The 19,943-nt window shown below is 36.2% G+C and overlaps 2 protein-coding genes across 2 annotated transcripts in view; one reads left to right on the top strand and one right to left on the bottom strand.

The window, feature by feature from the left end:
* Window positions 1-3,294: 3,294 nt before the first annotated feature.
* On the bottom strand, window positions 3,295-9,458 carry LOC122295901 (calcium-dependent protein kinase SK5-like). Its single transcript, XM_043105176.1, has 8 exons — window positions 9,199-9,458; window positions 8,410-9,124; window positions 6,535-6,678; window positions 6,256-6,408; window positions 6,044-6,156; window positions 4,567-4,734; window positions 4,257-4,481; window positions 3,295-3,759 (listed from the first exon to the last, which is right to left on the bottom strand). Exons 2-8 carry the CDS (start codon window positions 8,960-8,962, stop codon window positions 3,607-3,609), a joined length of 1,509 nt encoding a protein of 502 aa, XP_042961110.1. The 5' UTR covers window positions 8,963-9,124; window positions 9,199-9,458; the 3' UTR covers window positions 3,295-3,606.
* A 718-nt stretch (window positions 9,459-10,176) lies between these two features.
* The window catches only part of LOC122295900 (tetratricopeptide repeat protein 27 homolog), a 28,056-nt gene continuing 18,289 nt past the window's right edge, over window positions 10,177-19,943 (top strand). Inside the window, exons 1-14 of the mRNA XM_043105175.1 lie at window positions 10,177-10,748; window positions 10,863-10,998; window positions 11,377-11,708; window positions 12,686-12,767; window positions 12,851-13,175; window positions 14,680-14,738; window positions 16,351-16,440; window positions 16,580-16,671; window positions 16,790-16,888; window positions 16,997-17,074; window positions 18,089-18,173; window positions 18,257-18,315; window positions 18,430-18,499; window positions 18,650-18,741. Of these exons, the coding sequence (XP_042961109.1) occupies window positions 10,192-10,748; window positions 10,863-10,998; window positions 11,377-11,708; window positions 12,686-12,767; window positions 12,851-13,175; window positions 14,680-14,738; window positions 16,351-16,440; window positions 16,580-16,671; window positions 16,790-16,888; window positions 16,997-17,074; window positions 18,089-18,173; window positions 18,257-18,315; window positions 18,430-18,499; window positions 18,650-18,741 (2,156 nt within the window). The 5' untranslated portion in view covers window positions 10,177-10,191. The remainder of the gene's footprint in view (window positions 10,749-10,862; window positions 10,999-11,376; window positions 11,709-12,685; window positions 12,768-12,850; window positions 13,176-14,679; window positions 14,739-16,350; window positions 16,441-16,579; window positions 16,672-16,789; window positions 16,889-16,996; window positions 17,075-18,088; window positions 18,174-18,256; window positions 18,316-18,429; window positions 18,500-18,649; window positions 18,742-19,943) is intronic.

Genomic DNA, 19,943 nt, shown 5'->3' with positions numbered 1-19,943 from the left:
GTTTTCCTACTCACCCTAGATGCATTCTTGGGGCCTTTGTATATATGAAATTTGGGAAAACCTACTCATTAGACATCTACCTGCATCCCTTACTTGTGTATGGAGGATTAAGGGTCATACTCCATGTGACAGATGCAGTGGTGAACGTTCTTATGTTTTCAATATGTCAAGTGTGATTTCAATGCTGATGAGTAGTGCCTGGCAGCTCTTATAACATTCTCTTTTTTTCTTTAGATATAGATATATATTACATATATAAAATAGTTGCTTTTGTTCCCTTTTGATCTCTCTCATTGAGTTTAGGCTAAAGTTAGAAAAACAACATGCATATAAATATATATGGTTAATTTAACAACTCAAAAGTTTTCAATTTAAAAAATGGATAATTATCTTCTTAAGATTATTGTGTCTTCGCATGCATGCAGGCACAAGCTAAGCTAGGGCATGCGGACCCATGCATGCATGTTTTGGGACCTGATCCTAAAACATTTTTATATCACTCCCCAAACTTCTTCTAATGAAAATTAATGGTCAAGTTGACATGAGTACGTAGAAACAAAGTTTGAATTGATACTAGCTAGCTAACCTCCATGTCTATGAGCCTCATGCAAGGTGAAACAAATACTATATATACAATGTACGTCTACGAAAAATGTATTTATTTTTTCGCCATGAAAATTGCAAAAATAACTAGAATATTATGTGCTAGATCGTGAAAGACATGCAGTTTCTGATAGATCGATTGCTAATTTATGCTGACAAAACAATTGCTAAGAATGTTAATACATAGATTATAAGGTACGTATATGACTTTTGTACCATCATGAAAAACTACTGTAGTCGAGCATATATAATAAATCATGAAAACATGGTAATTAGTTAGTTTTGGGAGTTACTTTCCCTCGTATCTACTAGCGTAGATTATAAATGTGTGTGTATATATATGTATACCTGAGAAATGATATTTGCAATTCTATGTCGGTATGCAAGTCCTGCTTATTCTTTTTGAAAGAAGTGGGTCAATATAGTTTCAATGGGTGAGATCGTAGTAAGACTACTATGGTAAGATTTAAGTTATAATCAATGGCAAAACACAAAATGCATGTGATGATAGTGAATAATGCAAGTACGAAGCATAAGGAAATTCGAGCAATAATGCATGCTTTATCAGATGAAAGAACCTGAGCATCCCTTATTCTACTTCGGCGGGATATATATGACACCCCTATCAACATGCTTATATGTGCATTTAAGAATCAAACAACACAAAAACCGAGTAATAATGGTTATCTTTCGACCAATATAAATATTTCCAAGCAACATGAAATAATACACCTATCAATAAATGCATTTATCTTTTAACATAGTAAGCATCCAAAGCATCCAATGCTCGAACATTAAACACAAGGTTCGCTATCTGAGAGCCCTAGGCCATCCATTCCCCTAACCACCTTAAACCATTCATTCTTTGTTAACATGTGTACCATGACCTTCCCTATCATGATCGTATATAGGGCTGTTCATCCGGATTCTAGTTTAGGTATCCTATTATACCTGGCCCAGAACTTGGATTTCAACCTGATTCTGACTTGAGTTTGTCCAGATAATGATCCAGGTTGAAACCTGGATGAATCCGGATTTTTAAAACCTAGAAATCTGGGTTTCGCCTTGTACCTTTTTATTTATTTATTTTTAAATTTAAGAAAAGCCTATATATTGTGAATTTTTTGTCAAAAAAATTATTAATGTTGAAAAGCATATTTAAAATTTTTTTTTAAAAGCCTATATTTCAAAAAATCATGTTAAAAAAACATAATACTAATGCATTAAATATTGTCCATAATAATAAAAATATATCAAAATGGAAAACTAAATTCTAAGTAAAAAAATAACTAAAGTTAGAAACTAATTACCATTTTAACTAAATGGATGCAAAAGAAAATATATACAATATTCATCATCTAAAAATGTATGCAATTCACTACATTATTTTTTATTTATACATTACATTATAAAATAAAAAATTATAATATATGAATCATTTTCATTTTGAAGACATTATTTTGGTCATGGTCCTCTCGGATTTGCAGTAGACTTTGGTTTCATCAGGTGGAGAGCTGGGGTAACAACCTAAGAAATCTTCAAGTTTTGGGCCCTCTTCATTTGGATTTGCTGCACCCATGGAATTCTCAAGTCTTGTCTAGATGCTTAGCTAAGGAGAGATGAGTCCCTCAAGCAGGATTTGTACTCCTCCAATCTACCGCTTGTGACTGTTGTAAATGTGGTGATAAAGTTACTAATGCCTACGCATGGTTGGGTGGCATGTAAACTCTTGAGTCTTCTCTAAACGGTATCGTGTTGGTGGGAATTGAGGGTTATGTGAGAATGCTTGTACATCTTCGAGTACTTGGTTGGGTTGGGTCACTTTTGAGCACTCTTAATTTACTTCCGAGCATGTCTAAATTGTTTTCGAGAACTTGCTCAAGCCTTTCCAAAAGGTATAGTGAAGCAGATTCCGAGCATTTGCTCAATTTCACATCACAGCGCGGGAATGAATTCGGAATGTGTTCCAAGTACTTGCTAGGACTCATATCGCTTAGCTAGCGGAGCGATACCAACTCGCCTACCTTTGCATGCCCATTACTTCACTTGTCCAACTTTGCTTGCCCTTTTGCTCATAGTCTTTTGCGCATTGCTTGCTCGTTGCTAATCCTGCCTCTTGTTTGCTCGTCCAAATACTTTGCTTGCCTTCCTAGTTCGCCTGATACTTGCTCGTTTGTTCCTTGCTCGACTAGCTTCGTGCTTGCCTACCCATAGCTCGCCCTTGGTAACTTATCTCATATTATTTGCGAAAACAAACGAGGACTTAACATTTAGGGTGGGTTTGGGTGTTGAGAAGTGTGGATGAGAGTTGTGAATAGTAATAAAAAGTAGGTGAAAAGTAATAATAAAGTAATGAATAGTAATAAAAAGTAAGTAAAAAGTAATGAATAGTAAAAAAAGTAGGTGAAAAGTAATAATAAAGTAATGAATAGTAATAAAAAGTAGGTAAAAAGTAATGAATAGTAAAAAAAGTAGGTGAAAAGTAATAATAAAGTAATGAATAGTAGTGAGAAGTGTTGAGAAGTGTTGAAGAGACTTCAACACCCAAACACGGCCTTAGATTCAAAGTTATGGGTTATTTTTTATCATTAACATTTAGAAATAACTTATTGAAGTGTTGATTTGTGTAACATGTTTTTTACAAAAAAGAAAGAAAAAAGAAAAAAAAAATATATATACTTACCAACCAAGTTCACGATGTAAAATTAATACCTTGATAGCATCAAATCTTCTCATAAAGACAATTGTTGGTCTGCTTTTTCATCTGTCTTCGCTTGTTTATCTACCTGCCATTCGAGTTTTGCCTCTACCATGTATATTACAATGAAAATGTAATGTTTGGAATAAGAAAAAGCTGTCTGGCATATAGTTTTGCCTCCCAAATGCCTTAAAATGGAAGAAACATGAGGTTGCCTTCATGGCAACACCACTCCAAGATTTAATCAGTGTTTTTCTTTCCATAAGGATGCTTGCATAAGATTAAATTGCCAAAAGTTTAATTACTTAAGGTGGACAATCAATCAGCTCATTAGACCTGTTGCTCACCAGTCCGAGGGCGCTTCCCAGATTTAATTTGCTTCTCATGGTTCTCCTCCCCACTCCTCCATTGCCCTTCCTCATCATTGCAGCAAACTCCCCATAATCAATTTGTCCATCCTGCAACGTAGGATTTTAATTAGTGCAAAGTTCCAAAAGTAGAGAAAGGGATTCTTGACTCATAACACATTGCTGGTCCAGCTCTTGATTTATATAAGGCCATAAGTTAAGAGTGGTGATGCTAGCATAGGATCAGCAATAAAGTTCTTGGATTATGAGAGAGAGAGAGAGAGAGAGAGAGAGAGAGAGAGAGAGAGAGAGAGAGAGAGAGAGAGATGCCATTTACAAAAGAACAGATGCATGGTTCAGTTCATCTTCTACACAACACAATACAAGTTATGTTTTGATGAATTCCTTCCACACAGAACACTACCAGTAGTCGTAACATTTTCTAATTTTTTAATAGTCACCAATTAAAAGGAATGTCTTTTCAATTTTGTTATGGCTATTGCCCCATTGGCACCATGTAGCATGTAAGTGTAGTAAAGATTGCTTAATGAAATTTCATATGAAACTAAAACTATCTCATCATGGTCAGATAAAACAAGCAAACTTACATCATCTTGATCAATTTCTTTAATCATTTCATCAAGATGGACTTCAGCTAAACCAAACTCTTTGCAGGCTTGTTGAAGCTCATCAATGGTTATGTAGCCACTACCATCCTTGTCAAAAAAGGAGAAGGCCGACAATAAATTCTCCTCTCTCTCTAGCTTATTCAAGTGCAGGGTAGCAGCAAGAAATTCACCATAGTCAATTGTTCCACTGCGGTCAATATCTGCCTACCAAACACCCACAACTAAGATTCTTATCCAGCATAAAAAAATAACAGCAGATTATATTGATTATGGAGATTGTTTTTTTTACTGCATCCATAAGATCCTTGATCTCGGACTCCATAAGTTCAGAGCCCACTCGCTTCAATCCATCTTTCAGTTCATCAAATGTTATTGTTCCGCTGTTGTCCGTGTCTATCATTTTGAATAACTCTTTCAAACCACCAATTTCTTCTTCAGAAAGCTTCTCAGCTATGACCTATATAATACAATAGAGTTCAAAATTAATTCACATGCAAATGATACAGGCCACCCCTTCTAGGAGTGCAATCCAACGTAAGGCTTACATGCATGATATATAACTGTTCGTTTCATATTTATCAAAGTATTATGCATGGAAAGAAAATTACTCATAATATAAAGAGAAGTGCTAGGTCTACAAGAAAATTTAAAAAAGCAAGTTTATTAACTGACAAGGGTTAACATGATATGTTATATCTCCTTTACAACAAAAAGTACTCAATCTACATTACTTCGTAAATTTCCTTTTTTTTTTTATATATTTTTGTGTAGACTAAACATTTCTCCAATATAAAATTGGAGAACATGAAATTGACCACTGGGACATGCACGAATGTTTTAGTAATAGATGATCTCTCTACACCACATCTGTTTCGATAATTGGCCAACATCATTGAATCTGTTATGATGGCTATGAAAAATTGAGCGGATATTTCAAGTTTATAATAATACCCTAACAAAAATCCTCTTGACAATTTGTATTATCAGTCTGTAGATAAGATTGTGGAGCTTCGGAAGAAAAATTAGATATTAACTCATGTAGAGTTATTCAACTTTCGCAAGTCGGCAGCTTTCCAGCCTAAAACTCTAGAATCAAGCTTGTCTTAGTGCCTCTTTTGCACACAACAACAATTGGTAGACATAGTCTGTTCTTAAACTCCAGTTGCTTCAGCTTCCATAAATATGTAGATGTGTGAGAGTGCATAGCGTGTATGTGAATACCATAGTTGAGTTTTTTTTCTTTCCTCTTCCTCAAACGAGGAGAGGGAGTATCAAATCTTATTCTGACATGCTCATGAATATGGAGGGAACCTAACAACTAGCTTCATTCATATGACTCTTGAACCAATTAACTGAGCACTACATTATGTTTCTGACCACAAGTACTGCACAGTTTAGAGAGCGGGAATTTCCAATCAGGACTATTTTTCTCAAAAGTTTAGAAGTCAATGTTCCTCAATAGGGTCCTGCTACTAAGAATGAAAATGAAGCTGAAGATTTACACGGCATCAGGCCAGAAATTAATAATTTTGTACACAGACAGTTGAAACCTCTGCAAACAACATAAACGATGTTAGTTGGTCTATCATTTATGTGCTCAACAACTGATCTGCATTTGGTTGGAAATTGTTAATTGGTAAAAATAAGTAAGAAAATGGGGTGTGTGCATGTTTTAGAAACTGTAGAGCAGTGCTCAGAAGTCCAAGAAATGAACTTTCAAAGATATGCAACTAAACTGTAGTGCTACACATCTTTTGAAGCCTTACCCGCAAAGCCATCTTCTTAAGTTTGTTCATTGCGGAGAACTTCTTTAGGCGAGATAGCACTGCAGAATCAAGAGGTTTATCTGGAGCAATGTCATCTACAATCCACGGGTGGCCTGCAAGGATCATGTTAGGACTTGTTAAGCCTCATCTTCTTATGAAACCTTAACACGTCACCTTGCTTAAGACAGCTACACAAGTGAAAAAAGACTTACAAAGAACTTCATGAGCTGTTAGTCTTTTCTTTGGATTCCGATCAAGCATTTTCCGTATGAGATCCTTGGCACTTTCGGAGATCCCAGGCCATGGTTCAGAATGAAAATCCAACTTACCTTGTAAAATCTCTCGGAAGATCCCCTTTTCAGATTCTGTAAATAACAAAAGATGCAAAAACCACATTGGTACTATGACTTTGAGGTATACAACATGAATTTTTTAATGGTGTATCTATATATCCTCATTCATTGATCAATTATGAATTCAGAGATGGCTACCAGCCCAGAAAGGTGGCACCCCACTTAACAAGATGTATAATATAATTCCAGCACTCCACACATCCACTTCAGGTCCATAATGCTTCCGCAACACCTCTGGTGCGACATAATATGGACTCCCAACAACATCACAGAAGGTTTGACCTGGAAAAAACCATAGAAAAATCACCACTTATTCCAAATAGATAGAAAGCACCATATTAAAACGATAAAGCATTAGGTCATGTCACAAGTACATCAAAACAAGAAAGCAGCAACATCCCAAAAAAAAAATGCCAAATTTTCAATAATCAGCTATGATTTCTAGTAACTTCTTTCCAAAAGACGTGCTGCTTGCAGACAACACTAGTTTCCATGTGTACAGATCACATCATTTTCAAACAACCTGTGAACCACCAGACATAAATGATGTGTTTTAGTTTTCAATTTTTTGGGTACTCCAAAACCCCAATATTAATCCATATGAACCCGAAACGCAGTAGAACATGTACAAGTTGCACATAGAAGACACATACAAGTAGATCTGGTTTTGGATCATAAATAATTTCTTGGAGAAACCCAAGCATATCACTGTATCGATCCACAGAAGGCCGAAGCCACATATGGGCCTATTCTCCAAAATGACTAGTCAATGGTACAATTGAAGCTCTTTGGAATCATTATAAAGAGGAAGAATTTCTTTTCCAAGCAGTGCAGGGTCCCGCTCACCACCTGTACTCACTCAGCAAGGCATATCACAATTATTTAGTTATTTTACAAAAACAAAAAGGCCGAGAATAAATGAAAGAAAAAAGCGAGTAGACCCCATTTGTCCAGTCACATGGGCTAATCTACCACAGAAGTAGCCAAATCTTCCGAATCTGTCAAGTTCTTTTCAGATTGGTAGTTCTAGCTGTAAAGCATGCACATGTTCTCTAGCCAAAGGAAAAAAAGGGAGAGAGAATCTTCAATTCCATGTTGTTTGGAAATCTCCATCACTAGAGATTGCAGGTGGCATTGGTCATTGTGTTCTCATGTTCATGGAAACCAAGTACAGACTGCATAAGAACAAAATATAGGTCTGTTATATTCTCCTTGGTTTTAATAAGCCATCAGAAACCAATTTCCGGGTGTAAAGAGCTCAGTTCTCTCTTCTTTCTTCCTCTGTTTTGTTTGGCCCGTTTCCATCAGAACTCATGAGCATCAGTTCTCTTGCTCATTAGCCCTTTTGATATATGCATTCTATTAATGCTCCAAAGTCCATATTCTACGTAGGAGGTGAAATGAATGAGAAACAACAGGAAACTGCATTTGAAAATATGCTTCAATCCACTGCCTTCATTGCAAGTAATGCACTGAGAAATCTTCTTTTTGATCGGTAATCAAGAAGTTTTATTCATAATAATAGGCAAAGCCCAAGTACAGGGAGAGTATACATGAGAAGTACCTAATTAGAGTTTAGTAATGCACTAAGAACTCTACAAGAGAGATATGTATTAGAATCTCAGAATCCCCAAAACACATTTTTCATCCAGAAAATCATAATGTCTGGAGCTTTTTTTTGGGGGGGAGGGGCGTGAATTTCTAGAAAATCACACCTCAAGTAAGATAAAATCAGGGCAGTCGACAGGGAAAGAAGTGGTATTGCAGGAAACATAAAATGCCTGGCAATTGATGGACTGGTTGGTAAATCATGCAAATAAGCTGTAGGAGAGGCTCATTCTTAATAAGAAAAACAAATCCTGAAAAAATAATATCTCAAGAAACCTATATTGGAAACAATCCAAACAAATTCAAAACAACAATTACATCTAAATAAACAAAGAAAGCCCATAAAACAGTGCTAAAACACAGAATAGAAGATAAACTTGAAGAAAAATAATCCCAAGAAAGAACCTGGCTTGTAGAAGACAGATAGCCCAAAATCGGTGGCTTTAAGAGCAGCATCCTCCTCCGCACTATCAAACAAGAAGTTCTCAGGCTTGAGGTCTCTATGAATAACCCCCAGCGAATGACACGTCTCCACAACCCCAAGGATGGTCTTTATCAACTTGGCAGCCTCTCTCTCACTGAAATGACCCTTCTTCACTATCCTATCAAAGAGTTCTCCACCCTCACAGAGCTCCATCACCAAGTGCACAGCCACAGAGTCCTCATACGTGCCTCGGATCCTCACCACGTGTGGATGCTCAGATAAGTGGTGCATTATCTGAATCTCCCTCAACACATCCTCGTAGTCCTCTGCATAGAGGAGATGGCGTTTCGGGATTGACTTACAGGCGTACTTGTGGCCAGTGGATATCTCTGTGCAGAGGTATGTGATGCCGAACTGGCCCTGGCCGAGTTCTCGACCTAGTGTGTAGATTTCTCCGAGGTCTTGGGTCCTGTAGGGAAGTACCCATGTAGGCTTCGAATCTTTTGGAGGTGGAGCTGAGGTAGATTCGTTCATGATCTCCAATGTCAAGCTATTGGTAGAAGAGATCAAAATAGTCGAGAGGGAAGACCCAGGAGAGACCAAGCTGACCCACCGTTTCTGCTTTTGAAGAGGAAAAAAAAAAAAAAAAAAGCTTGCTTCAAAGAGTGTAGATTCGCCACCAAGATCCTGTACAACCTCTCTGATCTGTCTTCTTCTCTTTGGTCCTGTTTTTCAAATTTCTTTTGGAATCTACCAAGATCCTGTACAACCTCTCTGATCTGTCTTCTTCTCTTTGGTCCTGTTTTTCAAATTTCTTTTGGGCACTTCTCTGTTCTGTCGTCTTTGGTTTGCTTTATTATTGCCATGATTTGCAGCTGTCTAGGACTAGATTCGTTTTGCTTTGATCATTTCTTATTCTTGAGTGCAGATCGTGCCATGCATTGAGCTACTTCAATTTCATCTTGTTTCCAAAGAGGCCAAATCCGAGCTCAATAGCCAAGCCAAGTTGACTGGTGCAACTTTGACTGTTTATAAGTGAGAGAGAAATTCTCACAAAATAAGATAAAATGGGGTTGTTTTATTTCATATTTTCTAGTGCTCAAACAATAATTAAATTAGTTTTCTTTGTTTAGAAAGAAAATGCTAGATATACCTTAAAAAAAATTACAAAAAATTTATTTTTTTATATATCAATTATTGATATATTAAAAATTATAAAATTTGAAATTTAAAATTTAAATTAAAAAAATTAATAAAATGAATATTTTAAATAAAAATATAAGTAAAACTATAAGTAAATACACAATTCTTTTTTAGAATCTCAATTATTCCTTGATTGTTTAAAACGTTATATTCAATAATATCTATGTTATATAATGTACCTTTTAATGCACTTTTACTGTTCAACTCGTCATCTTATCTGTAGAAAGTCAAAAGCTAAGTTTGTAAACAGTAAAACACATATTTCGTCTCACTTTTTTTTTATCGTTGTCTCGTCTCATTTTATTATTATAATATTTTTAAAATTTTTATATAAAATATAATAAATAATTTAATTTTTTAAAATTTTAAAATAATAATATTATTAAAAAAAATAATATTTTATTTAATTTTTTATCTCTTAATTAAAATCATCTCGTTTTATCTCTAAATTTTAAATATGTCTAAAAGAAATTTGATTGTGTGTTCCATAAACTTCACAAGTTTATCAAACATTTTAGAATAATTATTTACTTAAAGTTTTCAATTCTTGGCCTTTTACGATGGACGCTACATCATCCGATCAATGCTCGAAAGCTTTTAAACCCAAAACAAAGGAGAACCTAAAACCTCTTTCTAGTCTCTGTAGTCTGTGCTTCGGAGCCTCTGCTGAGAACACGACAGACATGTCGAAACAACTCCAAACCGAAACAGAGCTGCTCCTCCGCGAGTACGAGCTCCGTCTCCTCCGCTGCACCCTCGCTTCTTCACTGCCCGATTCCTCCCCTCAACCGCCCCATGTGCCGTCCGATCGAACTTCCTCTCTCCACGCACTAATCAAAGACATCCTCGCTTTAATTGAGGCAGGTGACTATCTCCGCGCCCTCTCCTCTGACGCAGCAAGACTCGTCTTCCAACTCTCCGGTGACTCTTACGTTGACTCCGTCGAGTGCGCCGACCGAGTGTACTCCGAGTCGCTCGACCGCGTCGAGTCATTTATTTTAGAAGAAAATGAATCCCAAGAGGACGAAAGGGACAAGGACAAGGCCTGTAGGATAGTGCTTGTGATGTGCGTCGCCATAGCGGCGTTCCTCGGGTTTACTAGGTGCAACTTGACAGGGTGAGCCCGACCACGTACCTCTGTTTTTCATTTTTTCACCATGAACTACCAAAAGTTGCAATTTGCATACCAAACAATCCATATTTTTTAAATTTGAAATTCGATTCCTTTTAGGCCCTTGAAGGAAATAATGCCGAAATGTCCATTGGCATTAATGGGAGATAAAGAAGCGGTGGAATGGGAGAATTGGGCTCGTAATCAGCTTATGGCTGCTGGCTCTGACTTGCTTGGAAAGTTTTCAAATCTTCAGGTATCTGCCAATTTTATTTTATCAAAATCGCTGCATTTTGTGGTGTCCCAAGGATCCCCACATGTAGTGAGGTCCATTCGTTGTTGTGGATGGTCGAGAATTGGACATTGCCACTCGTTGTTATGAGGAAAGACATCTTCTTTTTGTTCTTTTTACTAAGTTACACGAGTTTTTAACTGGAATAGGTTGCGAAAATCCATAATTTTGAATCGTTTCAATCTGTTAATAGATTGAATATTGTTGACTGGTAATATTCTCTTTTTATCATACTTATCAAAAAATATTGTCTGTTGATCATATCATTGTTGTTGTTGTTGTTGTTGTTGTTGTCGTTGTTAAATTGAAATCTTAAATAATCTTTTTTTGGTTGCAATGAAGTATATAGTATTTGCTAAGATGTTGGTCACGAGGACAAAAGACATTTCATTTGGAGGAGATGTGTCTTCCACTTATGGAATTAGTAGCATCTCGTGGTGGCTGGCTAGAATTGTGTTTCTTCAACAAAGAATTTTGGATGAGAGGTCGTCTTCATTGTTTGATCTGTTGCACGTGTATATGGGTGAGACTCAAGGCCATTTTGACACTTCAGAAAAAGTAACAAGCTATTTTGGTTCAAGTTTACGTGATGGAGAGGCTTCAGCAATCGTTTCAATGGTTCATTTAGAAGCTGGAATAATGGAGTACACATATGGAAGATTAGATTCTTGCAGGTGAGTCATCACGAGTAAGCTATTTTATTTAATCAACTTAATTGGTGGTCCTATTGCTTTTTTTTTTTTTTTTTTTTTGTAAAAATAAATAATAAACTTTATTGAAATGAATGAACTAGGTGGAGCCCATGTACATAGGAAGTATACAAGATGAGACACCTAATTACATTCTAGAAAGCTGAAAAGAAAACAAAAACTCATGAACACTCTCTCTCTTTAATACAATAGCAGAAAACCACTGAAAAAGAGAAGACACAAAGAAATTCCAGATATCCCCCGCTACTCTTTCCCTATTGTTAAAACATCTGTCATTCCTTTCTGTCCATACACACCACAATAAGCACAATGGTATCATCCTCCAAGCCACATCCAATTGAGAGCTATTATGATTTCTGTTCCAGCAGGCTAAAACCTCCACCACCCTCTTAGACATAACCCAACTCAACCCTACTCTACCAAGAATACTAATCCATAACTCCCTAGCCACCTCACAACGAAGAAAAAGATGATCAATCGATTCACCATCCTTTTTACACATGAAACACCATTCCATAATAATCATGCCACGCTTTCTCAGATTATCAAATGCCAAAATCTTCCCTAGTGCAGCGGTCCAAGTAAAAAAGGCAACTTTAGACGGCACACAAACATTCCAAATGCTCTTTCCACAAAAAAAAAAAAAAAAAAAATTCTGTTGAGCAGACAACACCTTATAAAATGACTTAACAGAAAATGACTTAAAAACACCTTTTAAAACTTTAGACAACACCTCATATTGCTTTTAATCAGAAAAAAGAAACTTTAGTGTATAACATTTTGTTTGAAAGCATTTAGTGGATTTCATGAAATCCACAATTTCCCTCTATGAAGGTGTTTTCAATTGTTATTTGAAGCTTTTGTTTAATGTTGAAATGGGATTTTGTTTTTCAATTATCCCAAGCTTATCTTTATTTGCTGAAGTACCTGCCTGCTGTCAGGAAACACTTTGAGTCAGCTGAACTGGCAGCTGGGCTTCAGCTTTCTGTCACCGGGGTTCTTGGCTTTCGAGCTGTGCATCAGGTATAGTGTTTGAAGTAACATAATTTATGAGTTTGTTGGAGGACTTACTTCTTCTAAGCTTTTCCAATCACTCTTGGGTATAGGTGGAACCTAAGGCACAGATGGTACTTGTTGCAAACACAAGTTCATCAAACTTTGATGGTAGACGCCCCTCAGAAAGCTCTGGCCTCCAGGAAAATGTTTCCAGTAATACAGAGGATAATTCATGTCAACATCAACATGAAACCTGTGATGTCTCTGACATATTGATGACCCCAAAATTGTTAGTGAATAATAGTGAAGGAACTAGATTGCAAGGGATTCAAAATGGTGTTCCTGCTGTGGCTCCTTTAATAGGAATCCAACAGGCTGTGATTCTAGCCCAATGTCTTCTTATTGAGAAGAGCACTCGGCATGATGAAATGCAAAGTGAGTTCTAGATGCATACTTATGGTTGTGATATGGGCCTTAGCTTGTTTTACATGTTTAGTGAAGCAATAGTTTTTTTATTTTTATTTATTTATTTAAAAAAAAAAAAGAAGCTATGCCTAAGAGGGTGATAGATTTATTGTCTTGTTGGCGAGGGATTCGGGGCAATCGTCAGATTGTAGTTGTATGGAAGATGGTGCCTTTAGGTTTAATGTGGTGCATATGGAATGAAAGACATAGCCGCTGTTTTGACAATAGGGAACGCTCTCCAGATGGTTTTAGGGCTTTTTTCTTTCACACATTATTGCGTTGGGCCTCTTCCATTGTATTGTATGGAACGAGTCTTAATGACTTTTACGCTACTTTCCGTAGCTCATAGTTCGTAATTAGGCTCTTTCCTGTATACCGCCTGTGTACTCGGGCTTTGTCTATTTACGTGGATTAATAAAATCTTTTTTTACCTATAAAAAAAAATAGTTTTTTTTTTTATTTTTTTTATTTTTTTTATTTTTATTTTTATAGATAATAAGAAATTTTATTCATACGAATGAAATAGGCATAGCCCGTGTACATAGGAAGTATACAAAAGAACACCTAAATACATTCTAGATTAAGGAAAGAAAGTCGTGAACATTGTTTCCATCAAATACAACGGCTGAGAACCAAATTATTAAAGTGCGCATAAAAAAATTCTTCAACTCTGCCATTGTATGCTCCCTGTCTTCGAAGCACCTCTCATTTCTCTCCGTCCATATGCACCACATGATACACAACGGGATCATCTTCCACACTGCCGCCACTTGAGGACAGCATTGGAGCTCCTTCCAACAAGCCAATAAAAAAGGAAACCTGTGAAATGAAATAGTTTAACAGTCATTTTGAAATGAAGGCTATATTGTTTCCTGATTATTCGTTTTTTGTGGTAATGAAGGATTGTCTTATTGTACCAGAAGGGCTTAGACTTTGTTGGCATTGTCATTAGATCAGTCGCTTATTAATTTTGTATGCATAATATGTTAAATACTTCTCCATTTTTCTTTTCTTCTGATAATTTTAAAAGAGAGAAAAAAAAGGAGCAGTATGTCACAAATTATTTTATGCTGCTGCTTGTTTCTTTAACTACAGAAAACCAATCCATCCATTTGGTTGATAACAAATGATTGTTTAACCAACCTATCAAAAAAAAAAAAAAAAAGATTAATCAAGCATAAAATGAATGACAGCAACAAATAAGAAGATATGAATTTACTTTGAAATGTGAGATCCACTGCTGACTTTTGCCACTGGAGCCAAAGCAGTTAAAATCTCCACCACCAAAATGACTCAATCAATCAACCCAGTATTTGCTTCTACTGTTGTCTCAACTCATTTGATATTTATCCATAGAGCAAGGATTCTTTTCTACAAGAGTTCCTCTACCCATTGGTCTTATCTTAATTTTTTTCTAAAGTGAGTTTCTGAAAAGGCTCTCTTTGGTTATTCAAGTGCCTAATTTCTGTTTCAGGATGGGATATGGCTCCATACATTGAGGCAATCGATTCTCAGCAATCATCATACTTCATTGTATGTATAAGATTACTGCATTATGTAATTACTCATTACATTTTCTATTTTTCTGTCTAGACCATTCCTTGCTTCAACTGTCAATTTATCGATTGTCTAAATTCTCATAATTGAAGTTTGCGCCTTAAGATATAAGGATGAGGCTTATAATGATGGGCACTACCTTCAAGTACAAGGAAGCGATAATTGATAAAGTATTCAAGGCTTTGTTAGTAATTGCTAGATGAAATCAACCTAGTTTACCTACTTGAGACTCCATTATAGATGTGTATTTTAAATATTCTGATAGCACTTGACTCTCTGTTTCTGGGCTTTAGAGCCTTTTAGTTAACCAATGTCGTCTAACAGTTAATTTCACTTATCTAATGATTTTTCACTCCTATTTACCTTGTTAATGTGATGATATTTGCATTAAAAAGGAAGAGGCAGAAAACACACATTGCCTTTCTCACTCTCTTACTGATATATTCATAGGTTACAATTACTGACAAGCTGCCCCTGTAACAAATTCCTTTACTAACATATAAGGACCAACATATAAGGTCTCTATTCCCATATCTATTGTTTGCCTCCACCCAAAGTCAGAGAAGGCATCTTTCATTTTCTTTGTGATTGAAACACTAGAGAGATGTGGAATAAAGCAGGAGGTGGAATGAGACAAAGAATGAGTAGATACAAACTAACTAATAGAATATTGGGTGGTACAAGAATGTTTACCTTTTTGAATCACAATTGGCAAACTGTCAGATGTAGGTAAAGGCACTAGATCTGAAGATTTTAAGGATGATGATGGAGGTACATGAATTGATGGCCAAGGGTGATGTGTATATACTTGAAGTGGATCAGGCAAATGCAGTGTAGAAGGTGACTTTAGATGAGACTTAGGAATGGGACCATGTAGAGATGGAACTAGGAGCGGAAAGAGGGAAACAGTTGGCGAGAGAGTATAACGACATGAAGAAGGAACATATGAAAACCTGGGAGTGGATTCAATGAACGTGACATCTGCACTCATAAAGTCCTGTCGAAGAACAGGGCTGTAGTATCGAGATCCCTTTTGTGTTGTAGAATAACCTAGAAATACATATTTAGTGGCACAAAGTTCAAGCTTATCAAAACCTGGACCCAAATGATGTGCATAGAGGATACGCCCAAAAGTATTCAATGGCAAAGGAATGAATTTGAAGAAGGAAATATAAGAGAATGGGGAGAAGCACGATATAAGACAGGAGACATTTGATTAATGAGATAGCAAGAGCAGTAAGAACAACTTCACTTTAACACTGTTTGGGAACAGGCATATGAAATAAGAGAGCGCAGGCCATGTCTAAGAAATGAAAATTCTTGTGTTCAACCATACCATTTCATTGTGGGGTGTGAACGCACAAGGTCTCATGAATAATACCTTTACAACCCAACATACATAACTTGTTACCAAATTTCCAGGGAAGGAGGCAGAAAACACATGTTTCCTCTCTCAAACTCTTATTGAAACATATAAGTTACAATATAGTAATGTGACAAAACTACCTTTGGAACAAATTCCTTGACTAACATATTATTTTAGTCTCATTAAACCCTCTTAACAGTTGATAATATTTTTCCTCTTCAGATACAATCTGTCTGTGACATCTTACGTATTCGATGGGAGTCAACTCGTAGTCGCACAAAGGAGCGTGCTTTGCTGATGATGGATAAATTGGTATGATGTTTATCATTATTCACTAGATATTAAAGAAATCCAGTTGTGTGATGTGTATCATTGTTCACTAGATCTTAAAGAAATCCAGTTATTTCAATACAACAACAGCTTCTCACAAATAATTTTTGCACTATTTCAGGTCCAGAGGATCTGTGATCCTTCTCTGGGAGTGGCACAACGGATTCCTTTTTGTTTTGGGGTTTATAGCCCTACTATTCCTGCCTTGCGAAAGTATAACTTCACCTTTAAAAAAAGAAAAGAGAGAATTTACTACATTATCTTTATTTCTTTCATGTTTACTTAACTGCTGTTTCTTTGTGTTCCCTTTTCTTTTTTCTGTTAATATTAGGGAATATGGTGAACTTTTGGTGCGCTGTGGTTTGAGTGGAGAGGCAGTTAAAATTTTCGAGGATTTAGAGTTATGGGATAATCTAATATTTTGCTACCGGTATGTTAATATTTGACAACCATTGTACGAGTTGATTTTTCCTTCCTCAATTTTTTTTATATGTATTTCTTGCTGTGAGTTTCATGGGAGTTACAAAATGTAAAACAGCCTAATGGAGAAGAAAGCAGCCGCTGTTGAACTCATAAAGAAACGGCTATCTGAAATGCCAAATGATCCCAGATTATGGTATGCTAGTTGTTCGTTTGTATTTTACTTCTCCTTTTGGTCGAACTCATGGGGATTTGTATCCGGTTGACATTTTGTTCATACAATTGTAGCATGTACATCTATTTTTCTAGTTAAATTATGCAAGACTTTTTGGTAAATGTCTAGAATGGAAATAACTAAAGTAAGCAAGAAAGTGGCAGGTGGATTGATGTTTAATTATTTGCAAAACCGTGTTATTGTGGTGGTGGCATCATGTCGAAGGTTTCCTAGCTTTCTAACCCTATAAGGATCTATCTCAGTTTGATTGTTGGATTAATTTATTCTGAGTACCGTACTATTTGACTATACATATATGTGCATTTATATGTGTATTTTAATGATCAGTATAAGGTCACTTACAACAATCCTTTATCTCTCGCTTGAAAATAATGAATAATCAGCAAAAGGTTTGCAGCAAAGACTGTCTTATAGAGGCTATGACTACCATTACATAGAGCCTGCTCGAACCAGCAGTTACTTATCTTTCAACTACCTCTCAGGAAAACACTCAGCTGAACTTCCTGGGGCCTTAACTAATGGCGGACTCCCACCAGTTGATCATTGATTTTGACATAAAGTTTGCCTTTGAAGTCACAGATTTTCTCACTAAAATTTTCATTTATAGCTCATGGTCTTTCCCCTTTGTTATCATGATGGAGCAAAGTCATGTTTTTTGCCACGCCACTTGTTTTTTTATAGGATCTGTACATATTATGGTCAAACAGAACTCTTTTAACTTTTCTTCAAGCAACTTCTGTAGCTAGTAGTTTTTCTAGAATGGTACTAACTTGGGTCTTATCAGCTCTTTGCCTTTTTGTTTGTTTATCTTGAGGCTATATGTCCCCTCTTATGTACCCTTACTGTTGTTGTCACCTTGCATGAACCAATGCATGTCAGTGTGAGTGATGATCCTAAGCTTTCAAAAACAGAATTATGAAAGAGCTAGCCTATGGTTTCCACAATCTATCTCACTTGCTCAAAATTTATGTCTAGGTGTTCATTGGGTGATGTTACAAATAATGATGCTTGCTACGAAAAAGCCTTGGAAGTTTCAAACAGTAGGTCGGCTAGAGCTAAGGTGTTTCCATTCCTCATAAACAACTATTAATCAGGCTGCTTCTTGGTGGATTTTTTATTAACACGATTGAGTTGGTTTGACAGCGTTGTCTTGCTCGCAGTGCATACAATAGAGGGGACTATGAGACATCAAAAGTTCTTTGGTTAGTTTGATTTAGTGCCTTCTACATACTGTTCCCATTAGTTGGCATTGAATGTAACTAATGTAGTGCATAATTATTTGGGTTTACAACTACATCCTTCTTGTTTTGTTTCAGGGAGTCTGCAATGGCCCTGAATTCTTTGTATCCAGATGGTTGGTTTGCCCTTGGTGCGGCTGCTTTGAAGGTAATTTATGCGATCTGCATTTGGGTTAATTCTCTGTTCTATGGGATTTTGCACAAATTTATGTGCATAGGTTCTACAAAAATGGGTGAAGTCCTTTTATTTTTCAGCTTATCAGAAATTTCTGAAACTATTGCTGATGAATTTTTATAGGCTAGAGATGTTGAAAAGGCTCTGGATGGGTTTACTCGTGCTGTTCAACTTGATCCTGATAACGGGGAGGCTTGGAATAACATTGCTTGTTTGTATGCTCTTGTTTCTGTATTTCATCTTGCATTCTGAACTATGCTGTTTTTAGTTTTATTTCACATCTATACAGCGTTACCATTTTAATTTTTTATTGGCCTAAGCTTTTTGCATACATTATCCTTCTGTCAATGAGATAGTTTTTTTTTTCTTGGACAATAACCTTGATCATTGTTTAGAATTTTATAATGGCCTCGGCTGTCACAGGAACAGTACCACTTTCTTGTGTCAGACATCCCTAGTGAAGAAGATTTTGTTTGAAGATGAAACCTGAGTTTCTATATTTTTCTTATTTAACTTAGAATGGTATATTTTCTGCTCTTTTGCCGGGCCTTTTCTTTTTATGTTACAAACTGCCAAGACTGGATTTTTTAATGTCATGTACTGCAAGGTCTTGTGTTTTGTTATTGCTTAGTCTTGTATATCCTGATCACAAAACTTGTAAGTTCCATATTAGTTTGACCAGAATGTATACTGTTAGACATTTTTAAATCAGTTGGAATATTTGAGGGACTTGGAGTACCAGGGATAAGGGAACCAAGATTTTGTATAAAGGATTGAAATGTTGGGAGCAACGAAAGAGTGTTTTTTCACTGCTTTCAGTACTGCTTGCTTATTTGTTTTTCCTGTTTGTATTTTAGCATCTCACTGTTGCCCAGATGACTAACACAAGAGGGGGGGTGAATTGAGTTGTATTAAAAAAAATAACAATTATAAATCAAATATATAATATAAAATATAAACAAAATATGAAATAACAATAAATATAAAGAGTAAGGGTAAGAGAGAAGCAAACTCAGTATGTTAACGAGGTTCGGCCCCACTGCCTACGTCCTCGCCTCAAGCTACCCCTTGAGGATTCCCAAATTCACTATTCAACCTCCTTCAGGTGGAGATAGAAACTTATTACACCTTTGAACAACACCGCTACAAAGGATCCGTGTAGAACACCCTCTACACTTGCAATCACCTTACACGTGGTGATTCAACTATTCCCTGTGTAGAATACTTTCTACACACACAAGGGTTATACACACCCTTTTTCTGATACAAAAGCTGATAGTGGGTAGGTTATCAGAAAACACTCCTCAACGAGTGAAATAAGAACAATACAGCGCAAGCTATATCTCTCAAAATGAACAAGGATTAAGGCTCAATGTTTAGAGAAGAGAGAATGAAAGCTTTGAATGAATGTTGTATG

Source organism: Carya illinoinensis, chromosome 15 (genome assembly GCF_018687715.1).
Source record: "Carya illinoinensis cultivar Pawnee chromosome 15, C.illinoinensisPawnee_v1, whole genome shotgun sequence".
NCBI classification, from domain to species: domain Eukaryota; kingdom Viridiplantae; phylum Streptophyta; class Magnoliopsida; order Fagales; family Juglandaceae; genus Carya; species Carya illinoinensis.
The sequence above is the reverse complement of the archived record's forward strand: the minus strand, read 5'-3'. Positions and strand labels throughout refer to the sequence as shown.